Genomic DNA, 19,242 nt, shown 5'->3' on the forward strand with positions numbered 1-19,242 from the left:
GTAAGGCATTTGATACGGTCTCGCATGATATTCTTATCGATAAACTAGGCAAATACAATTTAGATGGGGCTACTATAAGGTGGGTGCATAACTGGCTGGATAACCGTACTCAGAGAGTTGTTATTAATGGTTCCCAATCCTGCTGGAAAGGCATAATGAGTGGGGTACCGCAGGGGTCTGTTTTGGGACCGGCGCTGTTCAATATCTTCATCAACGACTTAGATATTGGCATAGAAAGTACGCTTATTAAGTTTGCGGATGATACCAAACTGGGAGGGATTGCAACTGCTTTGGAGGACAGGGTCATAATTCAAAACGATCTGGACAAATTGGAGAAATGGGCTGAGGTAAACAGGATGAAGTTGAACAAAGACAAATGCAAAGTGCTCCACTTAGGAAGGAAAAATCAGCTTCACACATACAGAATGGGAAGAGACTGTCTAGGAAGGAGTACGGCAAAAAGGAATCTAGGGGTTATAGTGGACCACAAGCTAAATATGAGTCAACAGTGTGATGCTGTTGCAAAAAAAGCAAACATGATTCTGGGATGTATTAACAGGTGTGTTGTGAGCAAGACACGAGAAGTCATTCTTCCGCTCTACTCTGCTCTGGTTAGGCCTCAGCTGGAGTATTGTGTCCAGTTCTGGGCATCGCATTTTAAAAAAGATGTGGCGAAATTGGAAAGGGTCCAGAGAAGAGCAACAAGAATGATTAAAGGTCTTGAGAACATGACCTATGAAGGAAGGCTGAAAGAATTGGGTTTGTTTAGTTTGGAAAAGAGAAGACTGAGAGGGGACATGATAGCAGTTTTCAGGTATTTAAAAGCGTGTCATAAGGAGGAGGGAGAAAACTTGTTCACCTTAGCCTCCAAGGATAGAACCAGAAGCAATGGGTTTAAACTGCAGCAAGGGAGGTCTAGGTTGGACATTAGGAAAAAGTTCCTAACTGTCAGGGTGGTTAAACACTGGAATAAATTGCCTAGGGAGGTTGTGGAATCTCCATCTCTGGAGATATTTAAGAGTAGGTTAGATAAATGTCTATCAGGGATGGTCTAGACGGTATTTGGTCCTGCCATGCGGGCAGGGGACTGGACTCGATGACCTCTCGAGGTCCCTTCCAGTCCTTGAATCTATGAATCTATAATGTGTGCCAAATCAATTGTATATCGTTTTGGTTTTTTAATCTAAATGTCATGCAGTCTATCATGTCAGCGCTATTACCTTTATCAACAAAACTTGTACTCTCATAAAAAAAAAAAAAAAAATGATATCAAGTTAGTTTGACAGGATTTATTTTCCATAACTAGTGTCGATTTGCATTAATTACATTAACTCCCTTTAATTCTTTATTAAATGAGTCCCATGTCAGTTGCTCCATTATCTTGCCCAAGATAGATTTCAGGCTGACAAGCCTGTAATTACCAGGGTCATCCCATTTACACTTTTTAAAACCTAGCACAGCATTGGCTTTCTTCCAGTCTTCTGAGACCTCCCCACTGCTCCAAGACAGATTGAAAATAAACATTACCGGTCCAGAGACCTCCTCAGTCAGCTTTTAAAACTCTTGGATCCAAGTTATCTAGACTTGCTGATTTAAATGTGTCGAACTTTAGTAGCTTCTGTTTACCATCCTCCAGAGATACTAATGCAATGGAAAGTGTTATCACCACATGACAAGACTATATAATCTGTTTTCCCTCCAAATATAGAACAGAAATATTTATTAAATACTTAATTGTTAATTATTGTTAATAATTCTACAATTTCCATCTAGTAATGGACCAATACCAGAGGATTCTTTTTGTTCTTAATATATTTTAAAAATTCCTCCTTATTGTCCTTAATTCTACTGGCCTGAGTTCTCCTTGTGTCCCTTGGCTTCCCTTATCAATTTTCTATGATGCTTAACTTCTGACTTACTCATTACTATCAACTTTCCCTTTCTTCTATTTATCTGTGAGTGTATAGATATATATCTATATATAGCTGCCTTCACTTCTCCTCTAAACCATGTTGATTTTTTAGCCAGTATGGCTTTTTTCCTCATTTTTTCCTCATAGTAAAGTGTTCTTAAATTATTCCAAATTACTCGTTTTCCTGGTCAATTTCTTCCTCCCAGCTGATTTGGCTTAACTATTTTCAGCTTTGAAAAACTAGCTCTATTAAAGCATCCAGTATATACATTACTGGTCAGGACTTTATTTTGCTTGCACTTTATAAATCTGATCAAGTCATGATAAGAAGTTATTCACGTTGTGCAGTAATGATGGTTCTTTGATATGTGTCCCCCTATGGGTGTTCTACTGTAGGTGTGTCTGAATCCCTGCACTGCTGATTGGAGAACTTTGGTAGCCGTGTCCATTGGGCCTGTGCCTGGACTGTCTCTCCTCATGCTGCACCACAAGGCTAGCCAGCGCTAGCAAGCTAACTGTCCTCAGCGTCTTCTCTATTGCAGTCATAAAAGGAGAACTCCAAAGTAGAGGGGAGGAAGGTGGGTTGTGGAACACCCATAGGGACACATCTCGAAGAACCATCGTTACTGCACAAGATAACTTCTTCGAGTAGTGTCCCTATGGGTGCTTCATTGTAGGTGACTCCCGAGCAGTACCCTTTTTGAAGGGACTTTGGAGTTGGGTCAAGTCCTATAGAGCCAAAGATGGCATCAGAGGCCGAGTGCCCAGTGATCACATAATGTTCTGCAAAAGTATGGACTGACGCCCTGTCGCCGCTCTGCAGATCTCTGTGATAGGAACATCCTTGAAAAAAAGCGATGGATGAGAAGACTGACCTTGTGGAAAATGTACAGATTGAGTCTGGGTGTGTGGGTGTGTGTGGGGGGGTCACATTATGAATTTGGTAGCAATTCAAGACCTACTTGGAGAGTCTTTGGGCTGATACTGCTGAGCCCTTGGGGCTTTCTACCACAGAAAGGAAAAGTCTCAGACTTCCTGAAGACTTTTGCCCTATCCAGGTAGAAGGCCATGGCTCTCCTAACATCTAGGATATGTAGTATAGCCTCCCTATTGTCTTGGTGAGGCTTGGGGGTAGAAGATTGGAAGGTGAATCGATTGAATCATGTGAAATGGAGAGGTTATGTTAGGGATGAATTTTGGATGTGGCCTGAACGTAACCTTGTCTATAAAGCTGCTTTCTCCTATTCTTCTGGCTGAGGTAATAGCTATCAAGAATGCCATTTTAATTGATAAATATGTTAGTGAACAGGTGGCCATGGGTTCAAAGAGGGGCCTAGTCAGCGCTTTCAGTATCAGGTTTAGGTCCCACACGGGGTATAAAGACAAGGTCGAGGGAAGAGGTTTATTATAACTTTAATGAACCTTTTAGTGGTTGGGTGCAACAGCATCGAGTATCCCAGCTGTAATAGCTACTAGACAGACCTTAAGAGATTTTAGGGATAATCCTGACTAAGGGTCAGAGCATATTCAAGATTATATGAAAGAGTTGCTGATATTGATAGAGATTTGTTGGGATGTGCACCAAATCTGAGACCTGGACCATTTCTGCAGGTAAGTATGTAGTGTGGAGGACTTTCTACTGTGTAATATCTCTTGTATTTTCCTTTGAGCATGAACTTTCTAGATCAGGGGTCTCAAACTCCCGGCCTGCGGGACATCTGTGGCCCAAGAACCTCTCCACTGTGGCCTGCGGAGAGATGCAGGCAGATACCCTGCAGACAATGTCCACTGTAGGCGCCGCCCCCCATAGCTCCCATTGGCTGGGGGAGAGGAACAGAGATATCATCATTAGTTGCCAGGCAGAGTCAGCCATAGAGGCAGCATCACTTTTTTCCACAATGAATATAAACAAGTCAAAATACCAAACAACTATCTGATGCACACCTTGCTGCAATCCTAAAGGTTTCAACTGCACAGTCACGAAGGCCAAACATCAACAAACTGACAGAACTGAAACATTGCCAGGTGTCTGGCAAACACTAAACTCTCTGGCAGGCGAAGAATTGTATGACAGCTTTATTATTTCTAAGAAATAAAAAATACAATATAAACATTTTCTTTTCTGAACACCATCTTCAGTGACATTATTGGCCCACTGGGAGGATTTGAGGACTGGCACTGGCTCTAAGGCAAATTGAGTTTGAGACCCCTGTTCTAGATGCTGAAACTAAGCAGGAGCCATGCTTTGAGGTGGAGAATCCCCAAGTTGGGATGTAGGGTACACCGTTGGGCCTGTGAGAGGAGGTGCAGAAAGGTTCGGAGCGAGACTGTTGGCACGTTGCGAGCTGCGTCAGGTAAGGATATCAGGTCTGTCTCAGCCAAGTAGGAGCAATCAGGATGATAGGAGCTCTGTCCCTTTTTATTTTTAAACAGGACCCTCAGCAGAAGAGGAAAACAGAAAAAAGGCATAAAGGTCCTTGCCCCAAGCAAGAAGAGGAGCATTGTCCAGAGAGTGCTGTCCCATCTCCACCCTGGAGCAGTAGCATGGGACGTTTCTTGAACAAGTTGTGGCGTACTGATGGGTGCATCTCCCACTCAGGTTTGTGCAGGAATCTACGACTGAGGTGGTCTATTATAGAGTTTTGCACGTCCAAAAGGTTAGCCGCAGACGAAGTGACGTGAGAAGTGCACCAGTTCCATAGTCTCATTGCCTCCGTGCATAGGGAGGGTGACATGCTTCCCCATCCCCCGCTGATGGTTGATGTAGTACATACAGGCTACGTTGTCTGTTAGGATCTTTGTATTTGATCCTGCCATCAGCAGGAGGAAATGGGCGGAGGCATTCATGACCACTCAGTTGTGTGTAGAGACATCTCCATAGGTGACCATTTGCCTTGAATCGTGAGGCAATTTAAATGTGCACTCCACCCTACGAGTTATGCGTTGGTGGAAGGAGCAATGATAGTGACGTGTCGAGGATCCCTTTGCACAGATTGGTCAGTTCCTTCCACCAGTCTACAAAAACAACAAGGAGTCTGGTGGCACCTTAAAGACTAACAGATTTATTTGGGCATAAGCTTTCGTGGGTAAAAACCTCACTTCAGATGCAACTTTCCACCAGCTTAAGGAGTTTTTAATTCTGGTGGGTAGTGACAGAGGTTTGTCCAGCCTGTCCCTGTTTGGTCTGTAAACTGAACTAAACCATAGTGGAGGCATCACATATGGAGTCTGGCATGTGGTATCTCTCCCATGCCTGCTGCCATATGTCCTAGGAGTTAGAGGCAGAGTCTGGCTGGTATCCATGGACTGTACTGAATGGTGCCTGTGAGTGAAACCAGAGATAGGAACTTGTGTTGAGGTAGGAGGGCTTTGGCCTGTAGGATGTCTAAGTTAGCCTCTACAGATTCTAGTGTTGAACTGAAGTGAGCGTTGACTTCTGGGTGTTGATCTGTAAACTCAGTTCTGTGAACAAGTGTATCATAGTGTCAACAGCTTTGTGGGCCTCCTGGAGATATCGGGCTCTGAGGAGACAGTCTCCAAATATGGGCAAATTATTATCACTTGCAAGCGTGAGTAGCTACCACAGAGAACTTTGGAAAAAGCTCTAGGGGCTGATGACAGACCAGAGAGGAAGACACTGTATTGATAATGGCCATGTTCAAGAGCAAACCTGAGAAATCGTCTGTGAGCTGGTAAGATCGAGATGTGAAAATAGATATCCTGGAGGATGAGGGCCAAAAACCAGTCTTCCTGTTTCAATGTTGGAATGATCGTCAATAAGGTGACCATCTTGAACTTCTGAGTCTTGACAAACTTGCTGACAGCTCTGAGGTCCAATAAGGGTCTCCAACCTCCCTTTCTTTTGGGTATTATGAAGTAACAAGAGTAGAATCCCTTGCCTCGCAGATGCTGAGGTACTGATTCTGTGGCTCCTAACTGGAGAAGGAGATCTATCCCCTGTTGTAGTAAATTCTCGTGAAAAGGGTTCCTGAAGAGGGACGGGGAAGAAAGGTGAAATGGATGGGGTAACCGGATTGGACGATCTGTAAAAGCCATTATCTGACATTATGCGTTCTCGGGAACACTGTCAATCGGTGGCCAAATGGGTATACAACCAGGGTCGATTGTGTCAGTTGTGGAGAGTGGTCTCACGGTGCCTCAACCTGCCCATCAAAAGTGATGTTTAGATGCAGGGGGTTGGGACAAGTTTTGTGGACCAGACTGTTTGCACTTTGGGAATTTCCCTTTTTGTCTCTGCGGTTCGTAATGGTGCTGAGGTCAATATTGAGCCGCATATGGTTTGTGTTGAGATTGGGAACTAAAACACCTCTTTTGCCCCAGAGTATAGATTCCGAGTGACTTTAGGGTAGTCCTGGAATCCTTCAGGGTATGAAGGGAGGCATCCATCTTTTCGGTGAAGACTTTTGTGCCCTAAGGAAGAACTTCCACTGTGGACTGCATCTCTTTCACAAATCCCAACAAATAGAGCCATGATGTCAGTCACATCACCACCATTGTGGAGGTGGACCTAATTGCTGTTATCAGCGGTGTCGAGGGATGATTGTAATGAAGTTTTTGATACTAACTGTCCCTCTTTAAAGGATTCCCAACACAGCTCTGGCAGTTTTTCAATAAAAAAATTTCAACCTGGCAGTTGACAATACAGAATTACAAGGGGGCCGAGGAATAGTTCTTCCTGCCAAAGAGATCCAGGTATTTCCAGTCTCCGTCGTCTGATGTAGCCCTACACTAGTGTTGCCTGCCACAGGAACGGACAGGGTCTACCATGATGGAATTAAGTGGTGAGTCGGGAAAGGAAATTATGTTCCTTTGCTGGGACATAATATTTTTTATCTGCCCACTGGAAAGCTGGAGCCACCAAAGCCGGGGTTTGCCAAACTGTTTTGGCCAGGTCTAAAACGGCCTCATTAATTGGAAGGGCAACCTTTGATACAGAGGAAGAGTGGAAGATATTGAGCAGTTGATGCTGGGTGTCTCTGATCTCCTCCAACTGTTTGTGAAGGGTGTCCACCACCCTCCTTGCCAGCTCCTGGAAAAGACGGACGTCATCTGCCAGAAATGATGGAGGAGGCACAACAACTTTGTCCGGGGAGGAGGAAGATTTGGCCTTAGGTACTCCTCTGTTCTGGCTTCCTCAATCTCCTGAGGTGGTTCAGAGGCCTGGATGCTGTAACTGACTGTTACTGTACTTAGTTCCCAACAGTCCGATGTTACATATGATCATGCTGGGCTGAAGGGCGATAGGCATTCCAAAAACAAAAAGGGGTGATATATCAGTCTCAACTCCAGATCTATCACCCTCGGGCATACCTTCAAAAGGCCTGCCTAGCCCCGCTGCGATATCTATGAGAGCCTGCCTGGGAGACTGAGGTGGGAAGGAAGGGTTGGCATCACTTATAGCCCTTCCCTTTTCTTTTGTAGGGCTCTTGCCTGGGAGGCACCGCAAACTTGGGAGGCTGCTGGGGCCTGAAGTGTTTCCTGGAAGCTGGAGGCCTATAAAAGGCCCAAGGAGCAAAAGATGGCCATCAAGTCCTTGAAGCGTCGAGTCTGTCTGTTCCGAGAACAGGGAGGTGGCCTGAAAGGGGAGGTACTGGATGGACTGCTGCACTTCATGAGGGAGGCCAGATGACTGGAGCCACGAACAGCGCCTCATGGTGACTGCTGACACCATAGTCTTGGTTGCTGAGTCAGCTGCATCCAGAGCCTCCTGGAGGGAGGTCCTGGCCACAGTCTTGCCCTCCTCTAGGATGGCCATGGACCCCTGCATTTACTCCTGTGGCAGGGAATCCTTAAATTTGACAATGATTCCCACAGATTAAAATCTTACATCCTGAGCAGGGCCTGCTAGTTGGAGATACTTAACTGGAGACTTCCCATCTAATAAACCTTACATTCAAACAGGTCCAGTCTCTTGGGCTCTATTTAGGAGGGTAGCACTCAACTGCCCGGTCTGACCTGCTCATTCACCACCACCACCAAGGACCCCAGTGGGGTGGGGGATGCGAGTAATACTTTGTTAACAGGCAAGACCACTCTCGAAGGAGCAGCTGCAGCCAGGATGTCTATTAGGCTGTGTGCTGACTCCTTAAGCTACTCAACTTCTGGGCCCAAGTTCACAGCTACCCTTTTCAGGAACTTCTGGTGGGCCCTGAAGTCATCCTCTAGGAGGGGGTTATAAGGGAATGCAACAGCCTCATCTGGGGATGACGAAGAGGATGCCTGTGCCAGAGGAGGGGCTCCCTCTCCTCCACCATGTCCACTGGGGCCATTTCCTGGACATCGGCACCAGGGTCAGTACTGGAGTCCGGGTCCAGAGCCAGGCGGGACGAGACAATAGTTTGCCTTTCTGACATTACGAAGTATGCGAGTACAGGGAGAACCCCTCAAGGATTCTAGTACTGCCACTGCATCAGCCAGTGGCCTGGTGGCCAGGCACCGGCAGAAGAGCCAGTACTGAAGTCTGGTTTTTAGGCCCAGTACCCACTTGCTCCTCCAGGTAGTGCCGGGAAACTGGGGACTGGCAGCGGGCTGGTGACCGTTGCATTCGGACCATGGAGGGTTTGTCCCTGGATGGTGCTGCGCTGGAGCTTGCCGCATCCTGCCCCTTTCTGTCCCCAGTTGCCTTGGCTCATGAGAGGCCTTGAGGGATCAGTGGGATTGGGAGGTACAGCAGGTCCTTTGCCACCTAGAAAGCCTCTGGATGGAAAAGAGCCAGCAGATGCCTGACCCCCTGGCTGCTCCTGGGAGTCAGTGATGGGTCCCGTATTGGACTCAGCGCCCTAGGCGGAGTTATTGGCACCATCAGAAACTCTGGAGAGAGCAAGTGGCCCGACCTGGGTCTCAATATGCTAGTCATATCCTGCTTGTCTCTCCTTTGCACTGGAGAACGCTATCTCTCAGTGCATTGTTTCTTATGCCTCTTCCTCTGCACCAGGGATGGAGAGCGGTGCTGGGAAGAGCCACATGCCTGGGAGCACACATGGTTGTCAGGGTGCTTGGCACTGATTCAGAACAGCTTGGCTCTGAGGCCGGTCTGAGGGCCACCTCCACAAGAATGGCCTTCAGTCGAATGTCTCTATACTTTCTCGTGCAGGGTTTGAAGTCTCTACAGATCTCACACTTTAACATGAGACTCCCCTAGACATTTTAGACAGCTAGTGTGAGAGTCACTAACTGGCATCGGTTTGCTGCACAAGGCACACAGCTTGAAGCCTGGGGACTGGGGCATGCCCAGCTCCTGGGGCGAAAAGTCTCACAACAAGAGGGACAGCTACTAACACTACTATATATACACACACTAACTCTAACTAAGAACTATGTACATGGACTACGATAACTATACAAAATACAAACAGAGAAAGTCCAAACCACTGGGAAAGGAGCCTTGCTTAGCAAGAAGAGTCGTTCCAGCAACCGTCATAGACGGTAAAAAGAAAGAGGACGCGGGGCCTGCAGCACCATTTATACCAGTACATATGTGCACAACTCCAGAGGGCAATAGAACCAGCCCAACGGATACCACTGAGGAAAAAATCTCCAGCAACTGTGCATGTGGCGCACACACATATCCCCACCCACACACCTAGCATGGAACGGACATGAGCAAGCACTGGAAGAAGAACTGCAAACAGAAAAACAACAGCCTTAACTGACTGCTAATGGCTCCATCTCTAGCCGGGGCAGTTGAGAAGGAACTGAGGACAGTTAGCTCATGCATGTGGGCTAGCCTCATGGCGCAGCACGAGGAGAGACCGCCCAGGCACAGGCCCAATGGACACTGCTACTGAAGTTCTCTGCCCCATTAGCAGCACAGGGACACGGACACACCTACAGTGGAGCACCCATAGCAACATCATTCAAAGATGAACTTGTACCTAAGCTCTCAATTTTTAGTTCTGTGATCAGTATCTGTTTATCTGGTAGGACAAGACCTAGAAGAATTCCTCCGTGTTGGCTGCAAACACTTGAGTTAGGAATTTTTCATGCATGTTTAGAAATTTCAAAGATGTTTCAATACTGATAGCATGAGATCTCCAGCATGTGTCACTAAAACTGAAGTTCCACGTGATCACGCAGCTTCCTCCCCCACTGCCCCACACACATTATAGACAGATGTGTAAGGAGGTGGTCATTCTGTTCCCTAGTGTGATTTGGAGGTCTATAACAGTCTCCAACTAATTTTGTGCTTTAAAGACATTGATCCAGAAGCATTCAAGATCATTTTCTTCCAAGCTATTAGTGACAAACAGGTAATGCCATTTTTTTACTTAAAAGTACCACTCCTCCTTCCCTTTTATCCACTTAATCCTTCCAAATTAGCGTTTAACTATTGAGTAAGATTCCCATAGCGTGAATCATCGCACCAGGTTTCAGTAATACCAACTAGTTTTAATTTATGCTCATAAATGAGCAATTCCAATTACTTGTTTGTAACGGAGACTAACACTAGCCTATAGGCAATTCAAGAATTTCTTCTCTTCATGTTTTTGGTTCCTTGATCAATTTTGTTCTCAACATCTTGACTGTGTACTGAGTACTCACATTTTCCCCCTTTTTACCCTTCCCCTTTAGTATTAGTTTAACCCCTCCTGACTACTCTAGTTAGTCTATTCCCTGAGGAAATTGGTCCCCTTTCTACTGAGGTGGAGACCACTCAAACTATACAGCCCCTTTGACCCACAGAAAGCGGACCAATGTTCCACAAAATCAACACCCTCAACCTTACACCACTCACCTAGCCAGCAGTTCACTTCCAGAATCTTCTGCCTTCTGTCTTCCTTCCAGGAAAGATCTCAGAGAAGACTGCTTTGACATTCCTTTTCTTCAGCATGCTTCTGAGCGCCCTGAAGTCATCTACTCTCCGCAATATATCAAACGACACAGAATGGGAGGAGGCGGCATAATTGCTCATCTGAGGAGGATCACGACTTGTTCAATGGCACTGCCTCTTCTTCAGCTCTCCTTCTAGAGGATCCTGGGGTACCAGTGGTTGCCCTCTTGGAGGGTCCTCTTGAGTAATGGTATCCTCTAGAGAACTGGTCTCCCTATGGGATCCAAGGAGTCAAGAAAGTCCAGTCTTATGGGACATAAGGGAAGGGGGAGGGACCCCAAGAGTGCTCCTGCCAGAGGTGGTGTCGGATCAGTCATTGGTTTCTGGAGTCTCTTTCTAGGTATACATCTTAGGGGAGCAATGTTCAAATGGAAAGGTAGTGGAATCTTGGGCAGAGATCTCAAGCATCTGAGGAGGTGGTATCCCCGGTTTTAAGGAGGAGTGGGGGGTTAATGGTGTCTGCACTGCTGTTTCATTGCTTGCATCTGCAGGTTTGGCAGCAGCAGGGTGCATGTCAGTACTGCCAGGAGATCCCTCTTGGTACCTCTCAGTAGAGGGGATTCAGGTTCTTCAAACATTTGGAAGTCCTCTTGCAACAGAAACCTAGTTAGTACTGGTGAAGCAGGGCACTCAGTGGCTGGTTGCAAAACACAAAAACAGGGCGAGCCGCGCAAAAGCATACAGCATATGTGGAAAATTAATAAAACAAAATGAAAAGGTAAGAATAAAACAAGCAAGCTGGCTAAAACTTTGAGGCTAATGTACACAGAAAGACTCAGTCTCTAACCACAGGCAGCTGAGAAGGAACTAGAGTTGCGTCTGCCCACCCCCATATGACCTTGCATTGGACCATGAAGATAAACAGGGTGCAGGTGCAGGCCCTGTTACCAAAAATCTCCAAACAAAATCGCACTGGTGTGTGCACACCTGAAGTGGAGCACCTATAGGGGACACCTACTCAAAGAATTAAGATGTTTATCTCAAGTCACATGATGTATGGTATACAACAGTTTTGTACTGCAGAACAGAAATTATAAATAAATTACCTTTTTTAGTTTCCATAAACTTTTCATAACTATCTGGAAAGTCATCCTCTTGTTTTGATTTCTCTATTGGAGGTACAACAGCTTCACCTTCTTCCTCTTCATCTTCATTGAACCACATTTCTTCATCCTCCTCTAAGGCTCTTGCATCTCGGCGAAATCTGTTACTACGCAATATGGATGGGACGCTGTAAGAAACAACCACAAATGATTCAAGCCTTGTCGCTGGTTTACAATCAAACAAGGAACCATGAATGGTTGACACAGTATGGCTAAAGATCACCACAGAAGCAACCTGAAAAAAGTATAACTCACTGAAGCACAATACTCGAAGACTGTACTAGCTCATCCTGGAAATAATTTCTTGATGCCTTGAAATGAATTTAGTGGGTTGATGAAGGCAGTCTACATCAGGTTAGTTATTTAGATTATAAGTGTCCAGATAGAATGTACAAGAATCAAAGTGCCCAAAAGGCGAACTCTGCATGACAATGTCAGTAGTAAAGATTTCATAGAGGATTCTACTCTTGACCCTACCCAAGTTCTAGTAACCGCCGCTCCAAATTAGAGTTTAAGTTTAATGTCAAATATGTCAGGATGGTTTTAGAGCACACTGCAAGATGCAGCTGTGTGTTATGAGCTATCCAACAGTGGCTTAGGTTGCACCAATTCAGCTGCGCTGCTGTAAGATCTCATGTAGCTGCTCTATGCTGTCAGGAGAGAGCTCTGTCATCGACATGGCGCTGTGTACACTGCCACTTATGCCAGCGAAATTTATGTCACTCAGGGGTGTTTTTTTCCCCACACCCCTGAGGGACGCAAGTTTTGCCAACGTAAGTGGTAGTGTAGACATGGCCTTAATCAAATTTCTCTGATAGAAAACATTCCTTCCACCCTCAGCCACCCACCAATTTACTATTCAAGTTGGTCAGCTCTACAAGTCAGATTACTGTGTAAATTTAACCCGGAAACGAGAACGTGAAAAATAAAGTAATTCCACACACATCTAACTACTCTAGGGAATCCTCTAGAAAGAATATCCAGAAATGCTATTAGAATATTTTGTTTTATTACAAAAGTGAGTTTCAAGATGTGCGAATAATACAGTACCTGTTCAATTTCTGATTTTGTCTGTCTTTTTCTTGCTCATATTTAGTCTTCAGCCCCTTGAATGTCTGAACATATTCAATAGATTCAAGTGCCTTATAAAAGTTTTCAACTATATGTGCGGTAAGTGACTTGATATCTTCCTGCATAAGCACAAAACAATATTTAAATCTCAAATGTAATAGTAAGATACAGAAGGTTTTCAGTAAAGGCTATTAGCTTTAAAAGTTACTCGACTCGTTTTTCCAAAATGAAAAAAAATTATTGCAAATGACAAATGAGAAAGTTACTTCATTTCTCTTCATGGAAAAAATTAAATAAATAAATCTTTGAGATCAACAGAATTGCTTCTAATGTAAATGGAAAATGGATGCTTGAATTTATCTGCTCCTTATTCTCACTTGCTGTCTCTTATCTGTGATATCAACGTGAGTGTTTTATACATGATTACGCCTTCATGTGAAAAATACAAGGCAAGAGCAAATAAACATGTAACATTCATATAAGAATCACAGAGTTTTAATATCCACTTTATATGTAATGTAGTTAATGTGGAACAGTTACCTCTCAGTCAGTCTCTAATGAATCCCACTTTATGGGCCTGATCATTTCTTTCTGTACTAAAATGGGCAAAGGGGGAAGAGTCAAAAAATGCCCATGTTTGAATGAACTGAAAACCCAATGCATTTTCTCTTTTTGTGGGAAAGATAACAGCTACAGGTAGAAGACACTTTTCTCCTCATGCAAAGCCCAAAGATTCACTTGACCCCAACCCTATGGCTCTCAAGACATCCACACCAAACAAATGTCATCCCAGGTATTCCTGCCAGTCCCCTCCTTCCTCCCCAAGCAGCCCAAATAGCTTAGTGGTCGTGATGCCATTGGTGCCATTTTCCCATACCTTTCCCTACAAGGGTAGTGGGTAGAAGTAGCAGGCCTAAAATTAACATTGCTCTAAGCATAATGACAGGTTTCAGAGTAGCAGCCGTGTTAGTCTGTATCCGCAAAAAGAACATATGCATCCGAAGAAGTGGGCTGTAGTCCACGAAAGCTTATGCTCTAATAAATTTGTTAGTCTCTAAGGTGCCACAAGTACTCCTGTTCTTATTGCTCTAAGCAACACACACACACACACACACACACACACCCCTCTGTACGTTTTTACAGCTATTACATCGGGGTGGGCAAACTTTCTAGCCCGGAGGCCACATCTGGGTGAGGAAATTGCATGCAGGGCCATAAATGTAGGGCTAGGGCAGGGCGGTTGGGATGGCGGGAGGGGCTCAGGCCAGGGCGTTGGGGTGTGGAGTGCAGGGTGCAGGCTCCGGCCCGGCGTTGCTTACCTGGAGTGGCTTTGCGGTAGCAGCAGCGCTAAGGCAGCTTCCCTGCCTACCCTGGCCCTGCTGCTCCGGAAGTGGCTGGCACCACATCCCTGCAGCCCCTGGTGAGGTGTGGGGGGGGGGAGGTGCGGGCAGAGGGCTCTGCGCGCTGCCCTCGCCTGCGGGTACCTCCCCCTAAGCTCTCATTGGCCGCAGTTCCCCATTCCAGGCCAATGGGAGTTGCGGGGGGCGATGCCTGCAGGTGAGGGCAGCGCGCGGAGCTCTCTGCCACCCCCCTGGGGCTGCTGTGCCGGCTGCTTCCAGGAGCAGCGTGTGGCTGGATCCAAAGCTCTGACGGGCCGGATCTGGCCCGCGGGCTGTGGTTTGCCTACCCCTGTATTACATGCCAATTTCAAGAGGAGAATGTTAACCAATTCCCACCCCCCAACTTCTTGGCCAGACATGCTCCCTCAAGTCCTGCAGAACCCTAAACATGCCCATTTTCTGGATAGGGATTGCCAGCCACTCAAGGTGTTAAAGCATGCTGTATTTACTGGCCTCTTTCAGTCTGCAAACATCAAAGTGGGTCTCTGAACAACCTCTTGGTCTGACTTTGTGGACCTTCGGGGCACACTGCAAGGCCCTTCTCTTTACCCAGCCTTTGGGAGGGAAGCTGAAGTAGGCTGTGTCTACTTTGTTTTTCAGCATGTAATTTATGTTAAATTAGACTCCTTTAGACCTATATTCACACCCACTTGCTGATAGGCAATTTATGCTATCTATGCCTATCTATTACTCGTGCTATTTTTACTTCATGATGATAGTAGGATCACTATCACTACATGTATTCAAAGTTGTTCAACCACCTATTAGGAATGGTTTAGGAAAAATAAAATCAAACCTCCTGAGTTGCAAGGAGACTAGAACTCCCTTTTCACTACAACACTTTGATTCTAGAACAAAAGCACTTTTTCCAGTTTAGATGAATAAGAAATTATAGTTTTAGTCTTAGAAGACATTTTACTGATTTAAAGATACCATCTTAGATCCAAAGTGATATGCAAGACCTACAAATATAGGATAGTCTTGTGGGAAACAGCTACAGGTAGAAGACAATCTTCTCATCTCCCAAAGATTCACCTGACCCCAACCCTATAGATCTCAAGGCACCCACACCGAACAAGTATCATCCCAGGTACTCCTGCCAGTCCCCTCCTTTCTCCCCAAGTGGCTTGGTGGTTGTGATGCCATACCTTTCCCTAGGCAGTGGGTAGAAGTAGCAGGTCTAAAAAAGAGGGTTACACGCCTTTGTAACTGTTAGAGATGTGTTGCTCATATCCATTCCAATTAGGTGTGCGCGCGCCATGTGCACGGCCACCAGAGAACTTTTACCCTAGAAACACCCAGTGGGTCGGCTGTGGAGCCCCCTGGAGTGGCCCCTTCATGGCACTGGATATATACTGCGGCCAACCCAGCGCCCCCCTCAGTTCCTTCTTGCCGGTTACTCCAACAGAGGGGAAGGAGGGCAGGTTTGGAATGGATATGAGCAACACATCTCGAAGAACAACAGTTACAAAGAAAAGTAACCGTCTTTTCTTCTTCAAGTGCTTGCTCATATCGATTCCAATTAGGTGACTCCCAAGCCTTACCTAGGCGATAGGGTCAAAGTGAAGTACCGTGGATTGTAGGATTGCCCTACCAAATGCTGCATCGTCTCTGGCCTGTCTAACGATGGCATAGTGTGAGGCAAACGTATGCACTGAAGACCAAGTAGCAGCTCTGCAGATCTCCTGGATTGGCACCTGGGCCACGAAGGCTGCCGAGCCTGAGCCCTTGTGGAGTGAGCGGTTAGATTGGAGAATTGCTTCCATTTAACCATAAAAGTATCCTGAGTGGAAGGTTTCCTGCTGCCCAACAGGACCTGCTGCACCAAACGAGAACAGAGGAGTTCAGAGTGGCTCAGCCATGCAGCATCTATGCCGTGAGGCGGAGACAGCACAGGTCGGGGTGACAGAGGCGGCCACGATCCTGCGTGATCAGGTCCGGAAAGAGAGGCAGTGGAATCAGGGCATCCACTGAGATCTCCAACAGCGTGGTGTACCAATGCTGCCTGAGCCATGCCGGGGCGACCAGAATCAGTCGTGATCTGTCCCTGCACACCTTGATCAGGATCTTGTGTACAAGGGGAAACGGTGGGAAGGTGTAAAACAACCTACTCGTCCACGGGAGTAGGAAGGCATCTGTGAGAGCCCAGGGAGGGACCCTGGAGGGAGCAAAACGCCGGGCACTTCCCGTCGCTGCGCGAGGCAAAACAGGTCGACCTGGGGAAACCCCCACTTTAGGAAGATGGAGTGGACGACATCGGGGCGAAGCAACCACTCGTGGGATTGGAAGACCCTGCTGAGGTGATCCGCCAACGTGTTCTGGACCCCTGGGAGAAACGATGCCACCAGGTGAATGGAATAGGCTACGCAGAACTCCCAAAGTCAAATGGCCTCTTGACAGAGGGGGGAGGAATGAGCCCCCCGCGCTAGTTGATGTAGAGCATGGCCGTGGTGTTATCTGTGAGGACCACCACACAACGATTGTGCAACTGCTCCTGAAAGGCTTGTCGTGCAATATGTACCGCCATCAGCTCCCATACGTTGATATGGGGGGAGAGAGAGAGAGAGAGAGAGATATCGGATTGGGCCGATAGACCTTGCATCTGGATGTCCCCAAGGTGGGTGCCCCATTCCAGGGCTGACACATCCGTGACGAGGGACAAGGAGGGCTGAGGGGTGTGGAAGGGAACTCCTTCACATACCACCCTTGGGTCTAGCCACCATTGGAGGGAGGTGAGGACCTCTTCCGGGACAGTGACCACCAGGTTCAGGCTGTCTGGTAGATAGATGTCTGGCATGTTTGGTCACGTATGTGCAGGAAGCCATATGACCCAGGAGACTCAGGCACGTTCTTGCCATCAATGTTGGGAAGCTTTGAAGGCTCTGGATGAGGCCCATCAGAGCGTGGAAACAAGCGTCCAGCAGGAGGGCTCGGGCATTCACAGAATCTAGGATCTCCCCGATAAATTCTATTCTCTGGGTTGGTTCTAGAGTCGACTTCGCCACATTGATGAGAAGACCTAATCGAGAAACCGTGTCCGTGATCACTTGAATGTGGGACTGCACCTGTTCTTTGGTGCGACCTTGGATGAGCCAGTCGTTGAGATACAGTTATATCTGTATCCGTCTCTGATGAAGGGAGGCTGCCATGACTGCCATACATTTGGTGAACACCCGGGGGGACCAGAGAAAGGCCGAACGGAAGGACTGTGAACTGGTAGTGTTCACTGTTGACCACAAAGTGGAGGAAGCGTCTGTGCGCCAGATGGATTGCTATGTGGAAATATGCATCCTTCATGTCAAGGGCGGCGTACCAGTCTCCAGGATCCAGGGAAGGTATAATATTGCACAAGGAAACCATGCGAAACTTCAACTTTACCATGAATTTGTTGAGTCCGCGCAGGTCCAGGATAGGCCGAAGCCCGCCCTTTGCCTTGGGGATTAGGAAGTAACAGGAGTAAATCCCATGTCCCTTAGCTCCCTTGGAACCTCCTCAATCGACCCCATGGATAGGAGCTGTTTGAACCTCCTGAATGAGTTGCTCGTGAGAAGGGTCCCTGAAGAGGGATGGGGAGCAAGGGTGGGGAGAAAGAAAATTGGAGAGAGTATCCCCTTTCCACCATGCAAAGAACCTAACGGTCCGTGGTTATAAGGGACCAAGCACGGTGGAAACAGGATAAACGATTCAGGAAGGGTAGGGTAGGATCCTGACTGAGGCCCGGTACATTGTCCTCGAGCGTCCCTTCAAAAAGTTTTGCTTAAGGCCTGCTGAAGGCTTGGAACACTGGCCTTGGACGGGTTGGTGGTTGGATGGTTTCCTCCTGGTATTGCGCCCCCGCCTCCTATAGAAGTCCCGCCTCGGCAGAGGAGGAGGAGGATAGGAGCGTTGGGGCTGAGGTTTAAATGGCTTCCGCTGGGTAGCCGGTGTGAGCATCCCCAGCGATCGCATTATGGCTCTTGAGTCCTTGAGGCTCTGAAGCCTCAAGTCAGTTTTGTCTGAAAACAGGCCCTCTCTATCAAAGGGGAGATCCTGTAATGTTTGCTGAAGCTCCGGTGATAAGCCGGAAGCTTGCAGCCAAGATATACGTCTCATTGCAATGCCTGAAGAGAGGGTCTAAACGGCAGAGACTGCGGTGTCCAACGAGGCTTGTAATGAGGTCCTCGCCACCGTCTTGCCCTCTTCCACCAGGGCCCCAAACTCCTCTCTGGACTCCGAAGGAACCAGCTCCTTGAACTTTAACATGGAGTTCCAAGAATTATAGTTGTACCGGCTCAGGAGCGCCTGCTGGTTTGCGATCCGGAGCTGAAGACCGCCTGAGGAGTAAACTTTGCGTCCAAATAAATCAAGGCATTTGGCCTCTTTTGATTTGGGTGCTGGGGCTTGCTAACCATGACGCTCCTTCTCATTCACCAAGGCCACCACCAGTGAACAAGGCTGTGGATGTGTACACAAAATAGTCATATCCCTTGGAAGGGACGAAGTACTTCCACTCCACCCCTTTAGCAGTCGGAGGAATGGACGCAGGCTGTGGTCCTGGCTGTGGTCTGAATGGTCCAGATGAGATTCCCCCAGACACTTTAGGCAAGAGTCATGGGGGTCACCCATTGGCATGGGCTTGGAACAGGACGCACAGGGTTTAAAACCTGGAGCCTTGGGCATGAGCCCAAACTACCAGCGGGGAGGAGGGAAAGATCCCTGCCAACCCTGCTAAATAGAACTATTTACACTATAACTATATAAAAACTCTATAACTATAAACTATTAAACTATTAACACTGTTGAGAGAAAAAACGCTAGGGAGAGTGGAGAGCAGCAAAGCCGAGCTCCACAGTTCCAACGACCGTCACAGGCGGTAAGAAGGAACTGAGGGGGCAGTGGGTTGGCCGCAGTATATATCCAGCGCCA

General features: G+C 47.1%; 1 protein-coding gene across 12 annotated transcripts in view; it reads right to left on the reverse strand.

Annotated features, from left to right (window-relative positions):
* PPP4R3B (protein phosphatase 4 regulatory subunit 3B) overlaps positions 1-19,242 on the reverse strand; it is an 83,382-nt gene that overhangs the window by 14,843 nt on the left and 49,297 nt on the right. For 10 of the 12 annotated variants that reach the window (XM_065590801.1, XM_024106010.3, XM_005299019.5 and 7 more), the window contains 2 exons: positions 12,917-13,056; positions 11,810-11,994 (listed from right to left, as the gene is read on the reverse strand). In XM_065590801.1, the coding sequence (XP_065446873.1) occupies positions 11,810-11,994; positions 12,917-13,056 (325 nt within the window). Of the gene's footprint in view, positions 1-10,667; positions 11,353-11,809; positions 11,995-12,916; positions 13,057-19,242 lie in introns of those variants that run through there. The other 2 variants (XR_010600249.1, XM_065590803.1) reach the window with 2 other exon arrangements.

The sequence above is a fragment of the Chrysemys picta genome, chromosome 3 (genome assembly GCF_011386835.1).
Source record: "Chrysemys picta bellii isolate R12L10 chromosome 3, ASM1138683v2, whole genome shotgun sequence".
NCBI lineage: Eukaryota > Metazoa > Chordata > Testudines > Emydidae > Chrysemys > Chrysemys picta.